The 18,575-nt window shown below is 39.3% G+C and overlaps 1 protein-coding gene across 3 annotated transcripts in view; it reads left to right on the top strand.

Annotated features, from left to right (window-relative positions):
• The window catches only part of TSPAN5 (tetraspanin 5), an 84,988-nt gene that overhangs the window by 59,293 nt on the left and 7,120 nt on the right, over window positions 1–18,575 (top strand). The window contains exons 1-5 of one of the 3 annotated variants that reach the window (XM_030492058.1): window positions 426–907; window positions 2,752–2,802; window positions 13,675–13,821; window positions 15,685–15,855; window positions 17,897–18,022. In XM_030492058.1, the coding sequence (XP_030347918.1) occupies window positions 851–907; window positions 2,752–2,802; window positions 13,675–13,821; window positions 15,685–15,855; window positions 17,897–18,022 (552 nt within the window). In that variant the 5' untranslated portion in view covers window positions 426–850. Of the gene's footprint in view, window positions 1–425; window positions 908–2,751; window positions 2,803–13,674; window positions 13,822–15,684; window positions 15,856–17,896; window positions 18,023–18,575 lie in introns of those variants that run through there. The other 2 variants (XM_030492057.1, XM_030492059.1) reach the window with 2 other exon arrangements.

Genomic DNA, 18,575 nt, shown 5'->3' with positions numbered 1-18,575 from the left:
ATCTAATCTTTTATTTTTTCTTTTTTTTTTCTTTTCCCCTGAATGCCATTAAGCTTTTGATTTCCACAGTATCCTGTGCTAAGTTCATGATTCTACCCTGAACCTTTTTTTCCTAATGGATCTCGTCCATTGTTCTTGTTTCATCTGCTGCTCACAAGGCAACTGGGCAGAAATCTCTTGCTTTGGGATATGGAGAGGGCTGAGCAGCATGTAATTCTTTGATCCTCCTGAAAACTCAAGAGAACTCGGTTTCCTGTTTTTTTTTCTTGACAGGTTTGCCAGAAGCTTGACAATCTCATTTTTTTAGGTGCTTCAGCTTAGTATAGCACAGTCTTCTTACCCAATACATAAATTGAGATGAGCTTGGTCTGGCTTGAGACCTGTATAGTCTACTATAAGTCACCTTTGCAACCCATCAGGTAATCTTACTCTTAAGTCTCAAATTCTGGTGAAGGATTTGGCTGGATTAAATTTAATAAAGCTAGAGAATCTGAGCCAGGCTTGCAGCTGATGTGTATGGCTGTTAAGTTACATTTGTATACACTGGTTGAATTTTTTCGTTCTAGTTTTCCATGCTTATTCTGTTCAAAAGCATATTAAGCTATTTGCAAAACAGAATGATTTGTACCTTTCTAAAATAAGTTTGCCACTTCCAGATGAAGTTTATGGATTTTTATAATAATGTAGCTTCTTTTTCCATCACTTCTGTTCCTTTTACCCTGGTGCCTTTGGCTGTGTAAGAAAGAAGGAGCCTGTTACTGCAAAAAAGAACTTAAATGCATGTCTGAAAATGATTAGAAACTTGTACAGCTTTATCTCAAGTTTCAAATAATCACTGCAGCCAGGAGGAATGCACACACTCTTCTGGCAAGCTTATAACCATAAGAAAAAAGCAGTCTTGGTACAGGTACAATGACCTTTTTTGGCTCATGTGGTGTATCACAGGAGGCTGTACTGATATTCTCAAACCTATCTCTTGTACTTTATAGACAATTAAGGCTACTGAAATAACAGACATTCTTGACCAGCAGTGCTGTTTTTCCATATAGAAATAATTTCCATTTATCTTGTATCAAAATACAGCCAGGCCTGTGACAGTTCCTTTTGAAGAACACTGGCTTGTAGTATTGTTTAAATTTACAGTCATGACTCTTCAAGTCAAAAAGGAGAGTTTCATTCCCAGTTAGTATGGATGAACTTCTGGGTGAGCTGGCTGGGTGTAGTATGCATGGCCCCTTGGTCAGCTGGCAAAGCACACTTGGAAGAGAAAGTCACGGATGCTAGGTGTGTTAGGGAACTTCAGGGTATTGTAGTGAGCATATTCCACTTGATGTTGAGTTATGCTTAAAGATATTCTTGTAGTATAAAGCTAAAACTGCCTTTTAAAGTGTGTATAAGGAAGAAGGAATCTTGCTTTGAAGCTGTTGAAATAACATCTGGGAAAGCTTTTAAAGTTGATATTCCTGCCTCTTACCACTTCTCAATAGAAAAACACTTTTGTCCTGTTTTGCAAGTGAAAAATCATTAGGTTACTTCTGTTTACACAAACCTTAAGAGAAAGCCTACTATGTGCCAAAATAAATCTGTACACTGCAGAGTGGGGAAACCACAAAGAAAGAGTTTGATGTTTGAGCAACATTCCATTACATGCCCCAAAACTAGAGTGAATATAGTGGTGGGTTTTTTCATTTTGTTTTGGGGTTTTTTTTTAGCCAGCACTTAGGCTTTAAAAATCAGAGATGTAAGTTACACAGATGGACAGAGAGAGATGTGTTTGGACATCTACTACGAATTTTTTAATCATTCTACATGATTGGTACTGTATCATGCCAAATACATGGTGATAATGTTGGGAGACAGAGTGCTTATACTGCCTGTTCTGCTTGTTTCAGTGGTCCATACTGTGGGTTTTGCATGGAAACCCTGCAGTATCTTCAGGGATAAATCATCTGCACCCTAAATCATTCAGTGGAACGGAGAATACAGGATATAACAATCACAGGTGCTGTTCTCTTTCCCATCACATGGGAAAGATGCTGTCTTTTGAGTTTGGTGCTTTTCAGTCCCTCAGAGGAGAAAGGGACTGTAACTTCCTTTGCAAAGCACAGAAACATACACTATCAGAAAGGTTATAAAATGTTGGCTTCAAGGTTTTTTTAAAAAAACCAAACCTTACTCTTTTTTTTTTTTTTTTTTTAATCCAGTATTTTTATTATTCCTTCTGTCTACACCCCCCTCCCCTTCCCTACCCCCCAAATTATGGGTCATACTATGCTTAGAAAGCTTTCTGTGGACAGCATTGCTAAAAGGGATGGTATGTTTAGGACTTTCTTTTAATCATTTTCTCTCACTGGGAGAGAGCTGTGTGAGGACAGTTGTATTGTGCAGGTGATGATAATACAACAGTAAAATAATGTGTTGCTTGAGATTGGAGTTTGCTTTGAGACTGACACACTCAAAAAGAACCTTACTTGCTTGATGCTGAGAAAGTGACATTTATCACACCTTCTGTTCCTATGTGGAACGCCTCTGAATGAGCTGTGCAAGTTTTAAATTCTTGTAGTTACAGTGGTTGAGTTGTAAAAGAAACAACTGCATACATATTTTAAAACTTTCTGTAAGCCCCTACAGCCCCAATAAAGCTGTTACCTAGCAAAGATAATGAGTCAATATGCATGTTAAAAATCCATAGATTTATAGTTCCTGCTCTGATATATATATATATATATATATTATTTTTTTTCCTTTTAGTTCCTTGGCATAGCATTTCTTGGGATTGGATTGTGGGCATGGAATGAAAAGGTAAGCTAAATATAACACCAGACTCCGTATTTTCACTCTTTCTCTGTTGTGGGTTTTTTTTGTTTGTTTGTTTGGGTTTTTTTTATGAAATATTGGAATAGTAGTATGCTAAATATTTTATGTGTCCATGCACAATTTCTACTGAAACAAAATCAACCTCTCTGTCCAATAAAACCTTAACTCAGCTCACCTAGAGGAAGATCATCAGCATCTTTCCCAGGAATGCCTTGGCAAGAAATGATGGCTGACACTTGCACATGAAATAACCATTTCAATCTGTGCATGCTCAAACTGCAGCTCAGATACTAGAACACTCTACTGGACGCAGTATTGGCGGTGTGTCTCTGCTGCATGTGTCCCCAGGAATGGACAGGGAGCCTACATGTCTCAGAGGGCAGCTTCCTGAAAATAAGCCTCCTTGGCTTTGCCTTAACATAGCAGCATGCTAATTGCTGTTCCTCTTAAAAACAAACAAAAAAGAAAAAAAGAACCCTCAAAACCAAGCCAAACCTGAGACAGAATAACTTGTTTTTTCTTGTTCAAATAAAGCTGTCCACTGGAACACTCTGTTGCAAGACTGTAAAATCAACTTTGAAATGGAAATAAAGGGGGGCAGGGAAAGAGAAAACATTTGTGAACCAGAGCCTAATTTTTAGTTTGCTTATTGCAAATATTGGGAAGAAGATAAAATGTTAAGACATTACATACTGACTTGTTTTGTATATTTTGGGTTACTGAATGAAGAGTTTGGCTTGCTAAAAGACAACAAGTAAAATCAAAGCTGGAGTTTCCTTCTCTTCTTTGGTTAAAAGATTGAAAATATAAAGCCTGGCTGATAAGTGGTGCTATGAGATTCAGTTACTTTTTTTTTTTTTTTCCTTATAATGGAAAACATCAAATAAATTACAAATTGATGTTCACTTAAGGCATAGTAAGTGGCACTTGCAGCAGAAGAAATAACACGTTGGAAGCGCTGGAGTTTTGCCACTTAAAAATTCAGGACAAATTTTGCAGGCTCAGAAGTGAGTTGCTAACTTAGATTCTAATTGTTCTGTGCATGTGCTTTGGATGTAGATAATTGCAACTAGTAATGGGATATTAACTCACATAGTACACACCTATATATATGTATATTTGCATACCATATGATACTTGTGTTGGACTGAATAGGCTTGGAAAGAGGTGCTGTGATTTTTTTCATTAAGGAAAGATGTAAAAACATATTTAATATTGTGAGCATACTCACAGAGTTTATACCTATGTCTAAGCTCCAGAGAACTTTAGTTTGGAGTGGCTTTTTAGAAGATATTTAAACACTTTTGTATCATTTCAGTAGGTAACAGAAATGATTCCTCTTTAGAATGAATGAGCTGGTAAAGGAAAAACTGCTATACTCTAGTCTTTAAAGTATGCCAGTCCTACACCCTAGAGGGTGTTTTGGGAGAATAATGGTTTGCTAGGTTTTACACATTTTCTATATGGGAAAGCTTCCCCCCCCATCTGTTAACAAGTCTATTATCAAGTAATTTTAAAACATTTTTAATCAGATCATAAAAGTGTGAGAAAATGCGATGTTGTTCTTAAGCAAATAAAGCCACTGAGAGCAGTTTAATATGTCTTAGCTCAGGCTCTATGTGTAATAGGTTTTTCAATAGAAATTAATAAATAAATGTTTATTGTTTTAAAGCACAGGTCCTTCCTTGAAAATGAGTATCTCTTCACAGCTTCTCTAGCTGCTGCATCCTGCTGTGCTTAGTGTGGACTGTTGCAGTTCATGGTTGCATAAACCAGAATGTATAGCTGATCTGCAGGGCTCTTGAACACAGACAGACTGGATTTGTGTAGCAAGAATTATTGAAAACTGGACTTGTGTCAAGCCAATTTGAGGCCTTTCCTTCACTCAGCTCTCTAGGGGAGAGGCAATGGCCAGAAGCTGCAGTGAGCAAGATCAAGTTCCAGAGACTCATAGGCCCCATGCAGCTTACTGGGGGGCAGATCAGTTACACCGCAGACAGAGCTGTTCTTCCTGCAGCTAGGGAGTTGGAGGTGAAAGCCAAGTAGGTGAAGCTTAAGACTTGAGACATCTGTAATTTAACTGAAAAGCACTTGTTGAGCTAGACTGCTTCTTGCCTAAGGCTAGCCTGGATATCCTTGGGCATTATGGGCTGTTGTAGTGGTATACTGTAAGACAGCAAAGCAGCTTTGCAGAGTAGAACCTGGGTGTCCTGCTGTACACGAAGTCAAACACGAGCAAGTGCTGTGCCCTCGCGACAAAGAAGGCTAACAGTGCCCTGAGCTGTGTTATGAGTGTTGCCAGCACATTGAGGGAGGGGATTCTTCCCCTCTACTTAGCACTGGTGAGGCCACACCTGGGCCAGTTCTGGGCTCCCAATACAAGAACGACACTGACATACTGGAGAGTTCAGCAAAGGGCCGCTATGTGATTAAGGGACTGGAGCATCTCTCCTACAAGGAAGGGCTGGGAGAGATAGCACTGTTCAGCCTGGAAAAGAGCAGGCCTGGGGGATCTTCAGGTATATAAATACCTGAAGGATGGAGCCAGGCTGTTCTCAGTGGTGCCCAGTGATAGAGGCAATGGACACGTTCCTGAACATCACGGTTTACCCAGAGATGATGTGGAGTCTCCCTCTAGAAATATTCAAAAGCAGTCTAGACATGGTCCTAGGAGCCATGTTTAGGTGTCCAGGTGACTTCCAGAGGTTTCTTCCAACCTCAACCGTTCTGCGAAGACTGCTGCTGTCCCAATGAACTAAGTTTTTATCAAAGTTGAGTTTGGTGCTGCTATTGTGTAATCTGTTAAACAGAAACTTGTAAGTTGTTTTTTTAGGATTGGGTTTTCAGAAAGACTACTGTAAACTGGTTTGGTGGGGGGGAGGATTTTGATTTCCTTTCATGAATCATGTGGCTTTATATCCAGCTGTGTTGTTTTATAACCTGGCCATCAACTTGTATATACTTTTGCTGCTTCACAGAATCTTTTTGAGATAAAAAGATAGTGTACCGGGCCACATCAAAAATGCAGGATGTAAAGAAATAATCCACATTTTACAGGAGTCCCATTTGCTGCCTGCTAAAACCAGTTTGAGGTAGACTTGAGGGTTTGGTGGCTAGTTTCTCTTTTTTACTAAGTTGGCTTGAATTCTTTCCTTTAAACTTTGTTGTAAAGAATTAAAAAAGCATGCTATACAGTCTCACGACCTTCCTTACAGCCTTTGCAGGGAGGCAAAAGAGCTCATTTGTCAAATAGGCAATAGAATTGGCTTGACAGCCAGTCAGCCAGCCTGAAACAAAAACTAGGCAATTAGCATTCTGAGTCATGAACCTGAAAGAGAGCTGGGGGTGGAATGGGGCAATAAACTCAGAGGCTGAATAAAGCTATCTATACATGGGTGCACTATATAGCTCACAATCTCACAGTGTTTTCAGGCACATTAGGCTTGGGCTTGTACCATAAAAAAATTCATCCATGGCAGCTGGTTTTCACCTCACAACCCCCAATAGTGACATGAACATTGTTAACATACAAAGAGTCTGTTCTAAGCCCAAGCAACTTATACTACCTTTGCTCAGTAGCAGGGGAAAGATGTTTATATTTCACTGGCTTTTTTTAACCACTTCAAGTCATTCCTTCCATTGACTTTTTAAAAGTAAACTAGACTTGAACAAAATGTTTGTTTCCCTCCTTCAATGTATGTATCACATAGCGTGTTCTTAAGGCTCATCTGGAGTGTTCATGGTATGATGCCAGTAGGTACTTGGGAAAATAAGCTTCCTGGTTCTCTCATTACCTGCAGGAGATTTATATTAAAGAGTCATGAGACGAAGTGATAAATTGCTGTTATGTCTTCTGAAACTTTGTAAGACTGTCCATGGAGAGGGAGTTTTTAGAAGGAAGGCACTGTGCTTTTGGGGTATACTTTAGGAGGTAGCAAAGGTAGAGGTACTGAAGTGGGGGGAAAAAAAATCTGCAGATCCTTGCAAAATTTGTTGATTAGTCTTAGTTCATGTATAAAGTTGACTGAAATGGAGAGAAGTAGAAGAGGTTGATTGTGTGCGTAAGTTTATTTTCTAGGCTTTTGTTGTTTTATCAGTGTAACTAGAAGACGCTCCAGCTCAGAAGTCAACTTGTACATAGTTTGGAGTACCAGTATGGTATCTCTGTGTGTTAGCATAGTATTCTTAGCAAGCAGGAGCTCTAAATCTGGATCTTGCATTTTAAGCTAGAATTTTACATGTTGGTATAAGGTGATTTAGTACTGCTTTGGTGTTCTGGGACAGGCTAGACTCCCTGCATAGAAACAGTCACAATTTGTCAGATCCAGTCTCTCTCTCCTTAACCTGCAATGAAAACTACTGTTGTTCTGGGGGGAAAAAATTCTCGCTGCTTCTACTGTCCTACTGAGTGGCAGACATCAAGAGAGAATGATATTCCATAATTGTTGTGCATACATGTCTATCATACAGTTCTTTTAAAACCAAGTGCTCATAAGAAAACGGTGTGCGTATCCTTTGGATCCTTAGGGGCTGAAGGATACCAAAAGCATGTACCTTGCTTCTAAGCCAGGACTCTGTATTTTACAGGTCTGGGGAGGAGAGGGATACTAATATCCACTATTACATTTAATTTAAATTTCAGCACGTAAAGATGCATTGTCTAAAGAGGCTCTTGAATCATTTTACTAGTATTCTAACACCTTGTAACCATTAATCCTAAAAAGTAAAAATCTCTTATCTTGCATGTATTCATGCCACTTATTCATCTGTTGAACTTTGCTTTGTCATGGCAAGAAAGCTAGACTAGGTCTTCTCCTTGACTAGACACTTGAAAAATAAAGCTATGCTGCTATTGATGTTTGCTGTGGGAAATGCAAACCCAACAGAAATCAAGGAAATAAGATTTGCGAACATCCCCCACCTAGTTTCTTGCTTGCAGAGACAAAATTCTGGAATGGAATTAATTTGGCATGTTTCAATGACTATTGTTCTGTTCCTCATGCTCATTCAGATGCACAGCATGGAGAAACTGCATGGATTTTATGACTAACAAAGTAAAGAGACATTTTTCCGTTTCAGAATCATGCATTTGGAAATACTTTTATTTCCCATCGCTGCCATGTGTTTCAATTTGCCAGTGATTTTTAGTCCTGCAGATGAGCTTGTGGAAAGGCTAATCCTCTGTTTGCAAAGAAGAACTGTTTTGGAAGATCCTATATTGCTGAATCTTTTTCTGGCCATCTGCTTTTTTTGTTGTCCATCCCCTCATTCTCTCCTTCCTTCCCCCGTGCCCCCTCTGTAATGGGATTCTGCAGCAGAGAAGTTTTTTTCCCATCTTGGAAGAAAAAAAGCTGATTTCTCCCATCCTACTGGTGTTGGTTTCTTCTTTTTACTTTTTTAATGGCCCTCTGGGATGTTTGTTATCGGAACTGTTGTGTTGAGTCCTGTTCTTTTACATGCACTCCCATTGGCCAAATTCCATATACTTTCACAGTTCATCACCTCCTTGTTCCCTAGGATCGTGATTCTCCAAAGTTGTCTCTGACTCAAGATGCATTAAGTTTTCATTACTGGTTTAGCTTTTCAAAATTGCAGTTGCCCAGAGTGTTTTCACTTGGAGCCATTCTCCCTTGCCCTGCAGTATGTTGCTGTGCCTGTGAAATCAGCTGTTCAAAGAGATGCAGTCTAGCAAACTTCAGGGAACATTTCTGAGACCTGAACATGGCAGTCAATTCTCTACACTAACCACAAGCAGTCTGGAAGTCTCACTAGTTTGTTAATGCACTTGTGACTCCCTTCTGTTCGGTCTCATTAGGAACCAATCGTATAGGTGTGCCAACACCAAGACACTGCTCCAACCAAGATGGCTATGTTGGCATCCATGCATTCTGGGGAAATAAAAGTAACTTTCTGGGTTCAGCACACAAAGGCTGTGTTTGCTGAATGCAAATAGTCTGGACCAGAAACGGTGTTGAAAACCTGACCTGCACACTACAGATTTTTGAAAGGTTTGAGTTTTCTTCAGCCTACTTCTGGTGTGATCTCAGGGACTGAATGCTCACGACTGAAGCATGAGTTATGTTCCAGGGGCACATTTTCATTTGTAAGTAATCTAGTCTGTGTGCTCTGACACTTCCCTGGTGTGAACTGAAGCATAGCTAGCCAGTATGTGACTCCTGGATCTGGCCTGAAATGCTAATGTAGATGTGCATCAAAGGTGGGAGCTAGAGTCAGAGTCTGTCTCTGGAAAGTAGTACAAATTGTCCTGATGATCTTAAAGAGTACAAGATGGAGAAGGGGTGAGGGGTGCACTGTTATTGCTTTTCTAAGTGACTGTTGCTTCCTTATTCTTTATTGATGAGATAATGGCAACCAATTGCGCAGCTATAATAATCAGGAGGGGCCTTCTCGAGATATGGTCTTCAAGACTAGTATTTTCCCTTTGTTGCCTTCTCCCTTGTGCCATGCATGAGATCCAGCTGGTAGGGTGGAGGGCTCTGGTGGAAAAAAAGACATGGCAGCAGAGGATCTGTCACTGGATTAAGGCGTCTGTCAGAGTGTATTTTCACCTACGCTTACGTACCATAAGGGGAAGACTCCAGTTCTGCAGGAGCTTCTGGCAGGACTTGCTTGGTTGTCTCCTGTTTCTTGGTATGGCAGCAGTCATCACCAATGTCTCTTCCCCATGCTTTTGTTGGAGGAAAGAGCAGGTCATACTATTTCACTTGATTTCCTCTCTTGAATTTGGGATGGGGTGGGAATATGAGGTCTGTCTTTCCTCTTCCATGCCTACATCATTGCATCCTTGTCACTGAAGTGAAGTATGCTTTACAAATAAAGGAACTATTTTCACAACTTCACCATTATTCATTTTAGTTGGATTATGGATGATTCTTTTGTTCCTTCACTACCTCAAAGAAATTTTGATCTGTACTGGATTAAAAGGTTAAATAACGCAGGCTCTGTAATGTACAGCAGGCAATTGAGGGTGGGGGAACAGAGCAAACAGATGATTTGGAGATCAGCCAGGGAACACATCCTGCAGACTCTCTTTGCGGGACTACAGCAGAGCCCTGGGTTGACACCATCATGAGAAGTATTAGAGTATGTAGCTTTGCACATATACTCTAAGTGCACTTTGCACTAATAGTCTAAGTGTTTACCGCCAAATAAAGATTACGCTCATGTCTAAACTACCAAGGAAGTGATGTGCGTGTAACCCAGAAAAATAACCATGCTTCCAAAATGAGAATGTGGTTTTAGGAAAAATAAATTTCCTCCTTTCAGAGGCTAAAACAGCAATAGTACTTGCAACTATTTAACAGTAAAGGTTGGAGTGGACTATTGCAGTAGTGTTTCTAAGAAAAATATTTCTGCATTTGTAGAAAGCCTTACGTGAAAGGATTTACAGGTGGTTTGTTTAGGTCCTGCATTGGTGCAAGAGGTCCCTTGACAGTCACTGTGTATTCTGTGACTGACTGATCAGCCTGAGGGTTCAGAGCGTGTCACTGGAGGATGCAGCATTAGAATATGAGAATCCTGATTGTCTGCTCAAGCACCTCTGGAAACATTCCCTTCTGCTTTTGGCTAAAAATGGGATGAAGACAGAATTGGTTACTACTAGGCCTTTGCACCTCTGCCAGACTCTCACAGGAGTAAGCATTATGGTCAGAAAATACTGAATACTGTGGTAGTAGACATTATAGAAACTTGTGGTGGATAGGAAAAGCATATGCCTAAAGTACTCTATGTTTAGTTCTTCTTAACAATATAAAATGAGATAATATTCCCTGGTCACTGCCTTGCTGCTTCAAGCAAAATACACTTTTCTTTAAAATATTGCGTGGCTGTCTCTTCAGAGGTCTTATTTGAAAGTGTCCAGAAAAAAAAGCCAAGACTGGAAAACTGAATTTCAGCAGTAAGCAGTAAACTTCTATCAGACTACCTCTGTGCATCTTTATCTGTAACCACAGACCTTTGTCTGTGTTTGTCATTCCTGCTGCTAGCTATTGTTTCATTGCCAAAGCCTCTCTGAAGATTGTATACCCTTGAGAAGTCTCTCCAGAATACTGATAACTTGAGATTCATATGGAGAGAACACAGAGTACAAATGAGAATTATGCAGTATGTGTGCTATCAGGATGTATTATTTGGGATTTATCCAAACTAGGCTTATGATTGCCAGATGTGGACTACCAAAAGATGCACAGAGAAGTGCTTTCCAAGGACAGCAAACAATGGCAGATGAGGCTTGTGGTGTTCTATTTCAGTACATTGGTTCATAGCTACCCTGAGGAGTTGGAGCCTGGAGCAGATCAGAGATTAGGTGACTGACTTTTGCTGGATGACCAGCAAACATGTAGCACACCAGGGTGCAAAGAGCCTGGCAGTGCTAGAAAATCAAATAAGGTGGGAAAAGACAATATACAGCTGTTTCACTGTATTTTATTGTCATCAACTCTAATGAGAGTGTGACAAAATCCACAGTGGTATATTTCTTCACTAACACTTCTTTATATTATGATTATCTTCTCTAAGAGCACTGTCTTCAAATATGAGCTGAATTTCACTTGGATTTCTTCTTTCATTTGAGTTTTACTACTTTCATATGGAAAGAACTTGATTAAATGTAGTAAATTGCTGTGAGGCTTCTTGTTGTATGGGGGCTTTTTTTGTCTGTTTTGTGGTGGTGGTGGTGGTTTGTTTTTTTTAAGGAAGTGTTATGAAGAGAGACTTAAATGACTGAATGACTGTTGTTTTTTAAAGAAAGTAAGATAATTATCGTACAAAAGCAACATCCTTTCTCCAGTGACACAGGGGAAACAGAAAGGACGTAAAAACTCTGTGAAGAAGTTATTTTACCAGTCTTTCCCTTGGGGCAGAGCTCACGTTTCCTGACTTGTGCATGGCCAAGGCCATGACTTTTTCAAAGGTTTGTGTGTTATTGCATTATACTGTTTATTTTATGTGTCATTCTTAGCCAGAAAGTTATGTCTTTGATTTCTTTTCTATGAGAAACGTAATGAAGCAAAAGTAGTGGAAAAACTTTGCACAAGTTGATTTAAGTGTTAATGACAGGTAAATTTGTTTCAGCCTGGCTGAAACATCTCATTATCTCATCACTAGTCTAGAAAAAGGGATGCCAACTGGTCTGCTTTGATAGCACTACTAGCTCTGAGCAGCATTCTGTTTTATCATGCCTTATGTCTATTTTTGTCTTTTTAATGAATGACAATAAGACTAGTGCTATATGTAATGTAGGAGGAAAGTGATGAATGTGAAAGTGGTGGCAGACTATGAGGAGTACTGTATTAGAAGTATTGGTTACACGACATTTGTATCTTCTGAGTGGTCTAAACTGAGTACATTAAAATGAAATAAAAAATCACAGGTTCTAAAGCCATAGTTGTGAGCACTCATCTGTTAACAATGTTACTAACAACTTTTGGAAATAAGGTTATGATATCTTCCTTCAAAATTATTGCTGGTTTGGGACTATTTCAAAGAAGCAGAGGGGATATGAACAGGGAAAGGAAGAAGCTGAAGAACTTCAGGCTTCTGTAAATAAGGAGCTCTAAAGGTGGAGGTCTATATTATTGTTTTTCAAGCCACAGCTTCATTCAGGAGCTGCTAGAGAAAGCAGTAGTCCAAAGCACTCATCCTGGGTTCAGGCTTCTTTGAGGAAACGTGGAGAAATGCCTGCTACAGCAGCGTGCTTTGCATTGACCTGCAGCACTGGGGAGATGAATGAAGAAATAGTGATACTTCAGCTTTTTTGCTGCCAAAAGGCTTTAGAAAACTGTAACTGTTCCTGTACAAACTCACTATAATATGGAAGACTTTGAACTTGCTTCTTGATATGACTCATCTGTTGAACATCAGCCGAACTTTGGTTAAAATGTGTGTGGTTGGTTTTTTTTTTTTTTTTTTTTTGTGGGTGTTTTGTTTTTTGTTTTGTTTTTGGTTGGTTGGTTTATTTGTTTTACAAAAGTTCCTCAGGATTACTGAGGACATAACCCAAGCTCTATTTCTAAGGGGGCAATGGCATTACAAGCAGACTGTGCTGACTGTCATAGAAAACACTGCATATGTGGTTTACCATATGATAGGTCTAACCTAAATCAGTGCAAACCATCTCCTAAGACAAGTCCTTCAACTGCCTTATGTCCTACTAAGAGACTTAACATTGTTTTAAATTTTTTCCTGCTGATTACTCAGTACCCATGCTTGGGTTTTTTGTTTGCCCCCTTTTTCTTTTTTTTTTTTAATGACTTTTTGGCACTGTAGATTCCTGAAGTTGGATTGGCCAGGTATCTGGTTTGTCAAAACTTGGTAGTAAAATTTATTATCGCAAGATGTTGCAGCCTAGGAGCTCACTTCTAATTTCTGTCAGTTGTTGTAAATACTGAGCCTAAACGCTGAGTTCAAGATGGTGTTTTTGCTATTGACTGCTTTTCCTATCGTAACATGTAACTGCGTGCTTACATAAACAATGTGTATGACACCTTAAATGCATCTCAGCATGGGAAATGAGTTAAGTTTTCATCAAATGTCTATTCTCACTTTCTGGCAGACTAATTCTCATAGCCTCAGAAGCAGCTAAATGCCCTGTGGGTTTCTTGTAGAAGACTTTAGAAGCACGCTTTATTGTTCATTCCACATGTCAATTCGGAAATATTGTACATAATCACCCTTTTTATCTCTTTGAGCGCAAAGATTTTCTTCATTGTGTTTGCTTAATGTACTGCAGAACACTTATTGCTGTAGACTTCTATCTTTTTAAAAAGAAAAATGCCAGCAGAATTTGTACAACTGAAAGCTGATTTTACTTATCCCTTGGCATTGTTTGTTTCCTAGGGAGTGCTGTCCAATATCTCCTCCATCACTGACCTAGGAGGCTTTGATCCAGTTTGGCTCTTCCTAGTGGTAGGAGGAGTTATGTTCATTTTGGGATTTGCAGGATGCATTGGAGCTTTACGAGAAAATACCTTTCTTCTCAAATTTGTAAGTAGCCTTTGCAACTGTGGCATCCTTTAATTGCATAGCAGAAGTCATGGTCTCTGTTCCTGCTTAACCGCGTAAAGATTTTAAAATGTCTTTTGAGGAATGGAAGGTGTTATCTGATATGAAGATACTGTTCTGTGAATAGCTTTTGCTTAACTGTTAACACTTTACAGCACTTCAGTCTCTGATGCTTACTGGTTTGTTTTTTTTAAGGTTGGGAACTACTGAAGGTAAGAATCATAACATGGAACTACTGTTTTTTATATGCATATAGCCTAACATTTTGCTTTGCTGTCATGGAAAGAGAGAAGTTTCTGCAAACTTGAGTTCTGCATGTTGAACTTGAGTCCACAACAAGCTGCCTATGAAATATGAGGAATGTAGATGCACCACTGAATGTGACCCATGTGGTTTCTGCTGTGCAATTGTCCCTCATGGTACAGAGAAGATAGGACTGTTATGAGGGGTTGCTTGCTGATATCCTCAATTCTGTACTGTTTACCCGATTTGAAAAGGCTTCATTGCTTCCTGTCAGTGCTGGGGCCTGAGAGGAAGAAAGGGAGGAGAATGTGCCCAGGATAAGTAAATAAAATAGAAGTTGTCTTCTTGAACTCTGGGGTGGACTTGTTAGTTGGGGACAAGCTGCTGATGCACAAAGGTAGTTCAGTATTCAAAACTCCTTTAGCTAAGTAGCCAGGTTTAGTTTTTTGAAAGGCCTCCTCCTGTGAGTGTTGAAGATGAAGGTAATAGTATCGTGTTCCATTTTAAATATAAAATTCTTTCCTCCACCACTCCCAGAGGTGGGCACAGCCTAGGTAATAGTTGTGTCTAATAACCATTAACTGTTAATACATACCTGAAAAGGCTGCCAGTGAAGTAACTGCCTTCAAATGACATTTTTGGCTCCCCCAGGCACATTTTATAGGGGAAGGAGGCTTCTTGAGGCATTTATAAAACAGCTTGGAAGAGTTCTAACTTGCTCTTGTTTTGCTTAAAAAAAGGGGGAGGTGGAGGAAGCTATTGTAACACCTTTTTTCACTTCGCTTCTCTTTGCTTTCCTAAAACGAGCCCATCTGCTGTACCAGAAATAGCTTCCTATACGGCAGCTGCAGGAGAAATTAAAAATGCATCTGAACAAACACAGCGCATATTAAAATGAAACCCAAAGGCGCAGTTGCAAAAGGGATGGACTTCCAGTATATGAGGACCCCTGTGTGTTTTAAAACAGTGTAGGCTCAGTGGAGATCCTTAGAGAAAGTGGCAGATCATTAGTAATGCCTTTGGCATCCATTACATTTGCATTAATCATAGAACCTCATTTGGTTTTAATGTGGATGTGAGTCATTCCATAGACATTCCGCTCCGACTTAGTCATTAATTAATTTTTGCTGTTACCAATTTCTGCTTTGTCTGCTCAGGCAAAACTTCAGCAATGAGGGTGTTGAAAGAAAAAGTCACTTAGAAAGCATTTCACTGGCACTATTGGTTGTTTATGCCTTTGAAAATGTAAGTGCCTACCTAGAAATTTAAGATGAGTTTTCAGAGGGCCTTACAGGCGGTGAGTAGCCATCTCTGTTGAATTTACAGTGAATTCTCTTGGATCTCTTTGAAAATCCCAGGGAAATGCCCAAAGTTTGAATTTGTTGGCATTTTAGTTATTTGTTAGAATAGAATTAGGATTCTTGTACTACAGCCCTAATTAAAAAAGGTGTATTTTTAATATAAGATTTCCTGTGTGCTGGAATAGCTTTAACTTGCACTGAAACAGATAATGCCCAAGCACTGAACATAATTGTGAACCTTGAAGAATAAGTGTTTGGTCATAAAGCAAAATAATTTTAACCTTTTCATTTTTCTTCATAGTTTTCTGTGTTTCTTGGAATTATTTTCTTCTTGGAGCTCACTGCTGGTGTTTTAGCATTTGTTTTCAAAGACTGGATAAAGGATCAGCTTTATTTCTTTATAAACAACAACATCAGAGCATACAGAGATGACATTGATTTGCAAAACCTCATAGACTTCACACAGGAATATGTAAGTTGGACTATGTTTATTTTTTTGTAAAGCTTACTTAGAAGAAATACCTACTCTGTTTTTTTACTTTCCATCTGTTTGGTTTCTTCAAGGAACAACAGAAATATTCTGGCATATAATGCTTTTGAGTATGTATATATATGTAAATTTCTCTTTACGGAACTTCTGCAAACACACAGCACCTGTGACAGGTGGCTTATTTATTGATGTATGACTGAGCAAAACAAGGCAGAGAGTTGGGGTGACTTATTCTTGAAGATGATAGTGTGTCAAATCTACAAGTCGGATAAATCAGTCTTGTGTTCAGATTTTTTGACCATGTTCCATATGTGTATGGAGATATTTTAGGCTTCTTGGGGAGAGGGGTGTTAAAAATATTTTATTGTAGGAGCTATCACACCTGTTTAAATAAATAAATAATTTTCTAAGCTCAACTTGGTTCCAAAATGAATGATGGTGTAGTTCTAGCTATGTTAGAGACGCTACACCACACTGCAAAGTGGCAGAGATGTTTAGCTGGTCTGAGTGAAAATACAGTGTTATTTCTTTTTAACTAGGCTTAATGCAATTAGCCTAATGAAGTGGGCAACTCATAGGTCTCATAGGAAATCTTTAAATGATGCTACATTTACACTTGGAAGGGGAGGATGAAGCCAGAGTTGCACACGCTTGTGCAGGTTAAGGTCTGTAATTTATCAGTGTGTGTAAAGGAGTCTTGTACTGACTTTTGCACACAAGTTACTTTGTCAGTGCCGCCTTGCTCCAGTACTCAATTCTGGTCTGTGTTGGTGAACTCCTCTTTGAATTTGGCTCTATGTAGCTAACATGGTTGAATGTTGGGTGAAATTGTGTTTACTGGTTTTTGTACATTCTGCACTTACTGTAATTTTATTCAGTGTTTGATTTTCTTCTATAAGCGTTGGGGGGAAAATGACAAGTGAGTAACAGGATGTGGATCCTTGCACTGGTTTGAATCTTGTCCAGCTGGGAGAAAGTCAGGGGTCACCACAGTCTGAAAGCAGTGGTCCACTCGTATGCAACCAAAAGGCTACAGTCCAGTTTTGCAGGCACTGCGTAAAACTTATTCTCCTAAATGGATTAGCAATCTTAGCAGATAAGTCAGGGACAGCATGAGTCTGGAGAGCAAGCTACTTTTTCAGCTAGTGGAAAAAATACTTGAAGACAATGTTCAGATATTATAGAGGGAACTGTGCTACGTCTAGAGAGAGTTGTAATTCCAATCCTCTTAAAAATGTGATTTGTGGGGTTTTATTGTGTTTTTGGTTTTTTTTTTCTTTCTTTTAGATTTTTTTATATATATATATACGCACATTTGTTTTAAAGTGGATATGGGTGGGTTCATTGGGCTAGCTCTTTAAATGGCTGTAAACCATCAGTGTTCCACTGATCTCCAATCCATTCTTCGTATGTTCAGCAAATCTTACCAGTTTCCTGTGTGTTGGCATGTTTTGCCAGTCTAGGCCTCCTCTTTGGCATTATTTGCTTTTTGAAGTATTCTGCTTGCCTTCAGTAAAGATGTTGTTTGTGCAATGTGTGATGCTCAGGATAAATGTGTTCATATTGTCTGATGTACAGCCAGGCAAAGCTTCCCCCACACTGGGAAAAGGAGTAGCTATACCAGTGTAGCTCTCGGAGCTGATTAGTTTTGTTGAGAACCAAGGGCACATTACACTGGACAGAATATTGTACTCTTGGCTCTATTGTCCTTGGGGCCTGAGCTTATGGGCTAGTACAGATCTGTGGTGTTTTGTAGGCTTAAAAGCTCACTTCCATGGGTTTCTCTCCAGAGAGCAGTGTTGCAGGTATGAACAGAAATTTAATCACATTATAATTTTAATAACTTATAGGTATGGGCATAGTATTGATTTTTAAAAAAGCAAACCCATGTCAGCTTCAATGAAGCTGGAGGGGATCTCAGATTTTGTTTTGAAAGCTAGAGGGAAACTGGCAGCAATGATGCATGTCACTAATGCTACAGTTTGTTTGTTCTGAAAGTCAAGAAGTTCTTTCTCTGTTCTAGTGGCAGTGCTGTGGGGCTTTTGGAGCTGATGACTGGAACCTTAATATTTACTTCAATTGCACAGATTCCAACGCAAGTAGAGAGCGCTGTGGTGTGCCATTCTCTTGCTGCACTAAAGACCCTGCCGTAAGTGACGGTCAGGAGGGTAGGATGGGTCTGCTGTTCCAATTTTAAATCACTTTAAGATTTATTTTTTTTTTCTAGAAGTCATGCATGGTCATTACCTTCTCATCAACTTACATTTTTTTTGTTCTTGCAGCTCAGCTTAACCACTAACTTCTCTGGAGTCAGCAAAACTCTTTAGCTAACTTCAGTCTTCATGCTGTTTGTATGCTTTTTGCTGCTTTTCATTGGAATGAGAGAACCATGGGCTTGGCTGAACATCCGTATTAATTTTAGCAAGTATAAAAACCAGAAACCCTTAATGAGTTGAAGGATATGAGCTTTCAATTAAATATCATCAGGGTATTTCATTTGCTGCCTTAAAAAAAATGGCAGCTCTAAGACCAGATACTCTAAAGCAGGTATTACTCATTATTTAATGTAGTATCCAGAAGCTGCAGCCAATTTGACCCAGTTTGTGCTAGGTATGGTAATGAATGACAGTCTGTGCCCTGAAGAACTGACATATGTTTGCATTAGAATCTTGATTTGCACACACCTATCCCTGTTCCAAGCC

This window comes from Strigops habroptila, chromosome 7 (genome assembly GCF_004027225.2).
Source record: "Strigops habroptila isolate Jane chromosome 7, bStrHab1.2.pri, whole genome shotgun sequence".
Taxonomy (NCBI): Eukaryota; Metazoa; Chordata; class Aves; order Psittaciformes; family Psittacidae; genus Strigops; species Strigops habroptila.
Note: the sequence above shows the minus strand (reverse complement) of the source record. Positions and strands in the feature narration are given on the sequence as shown.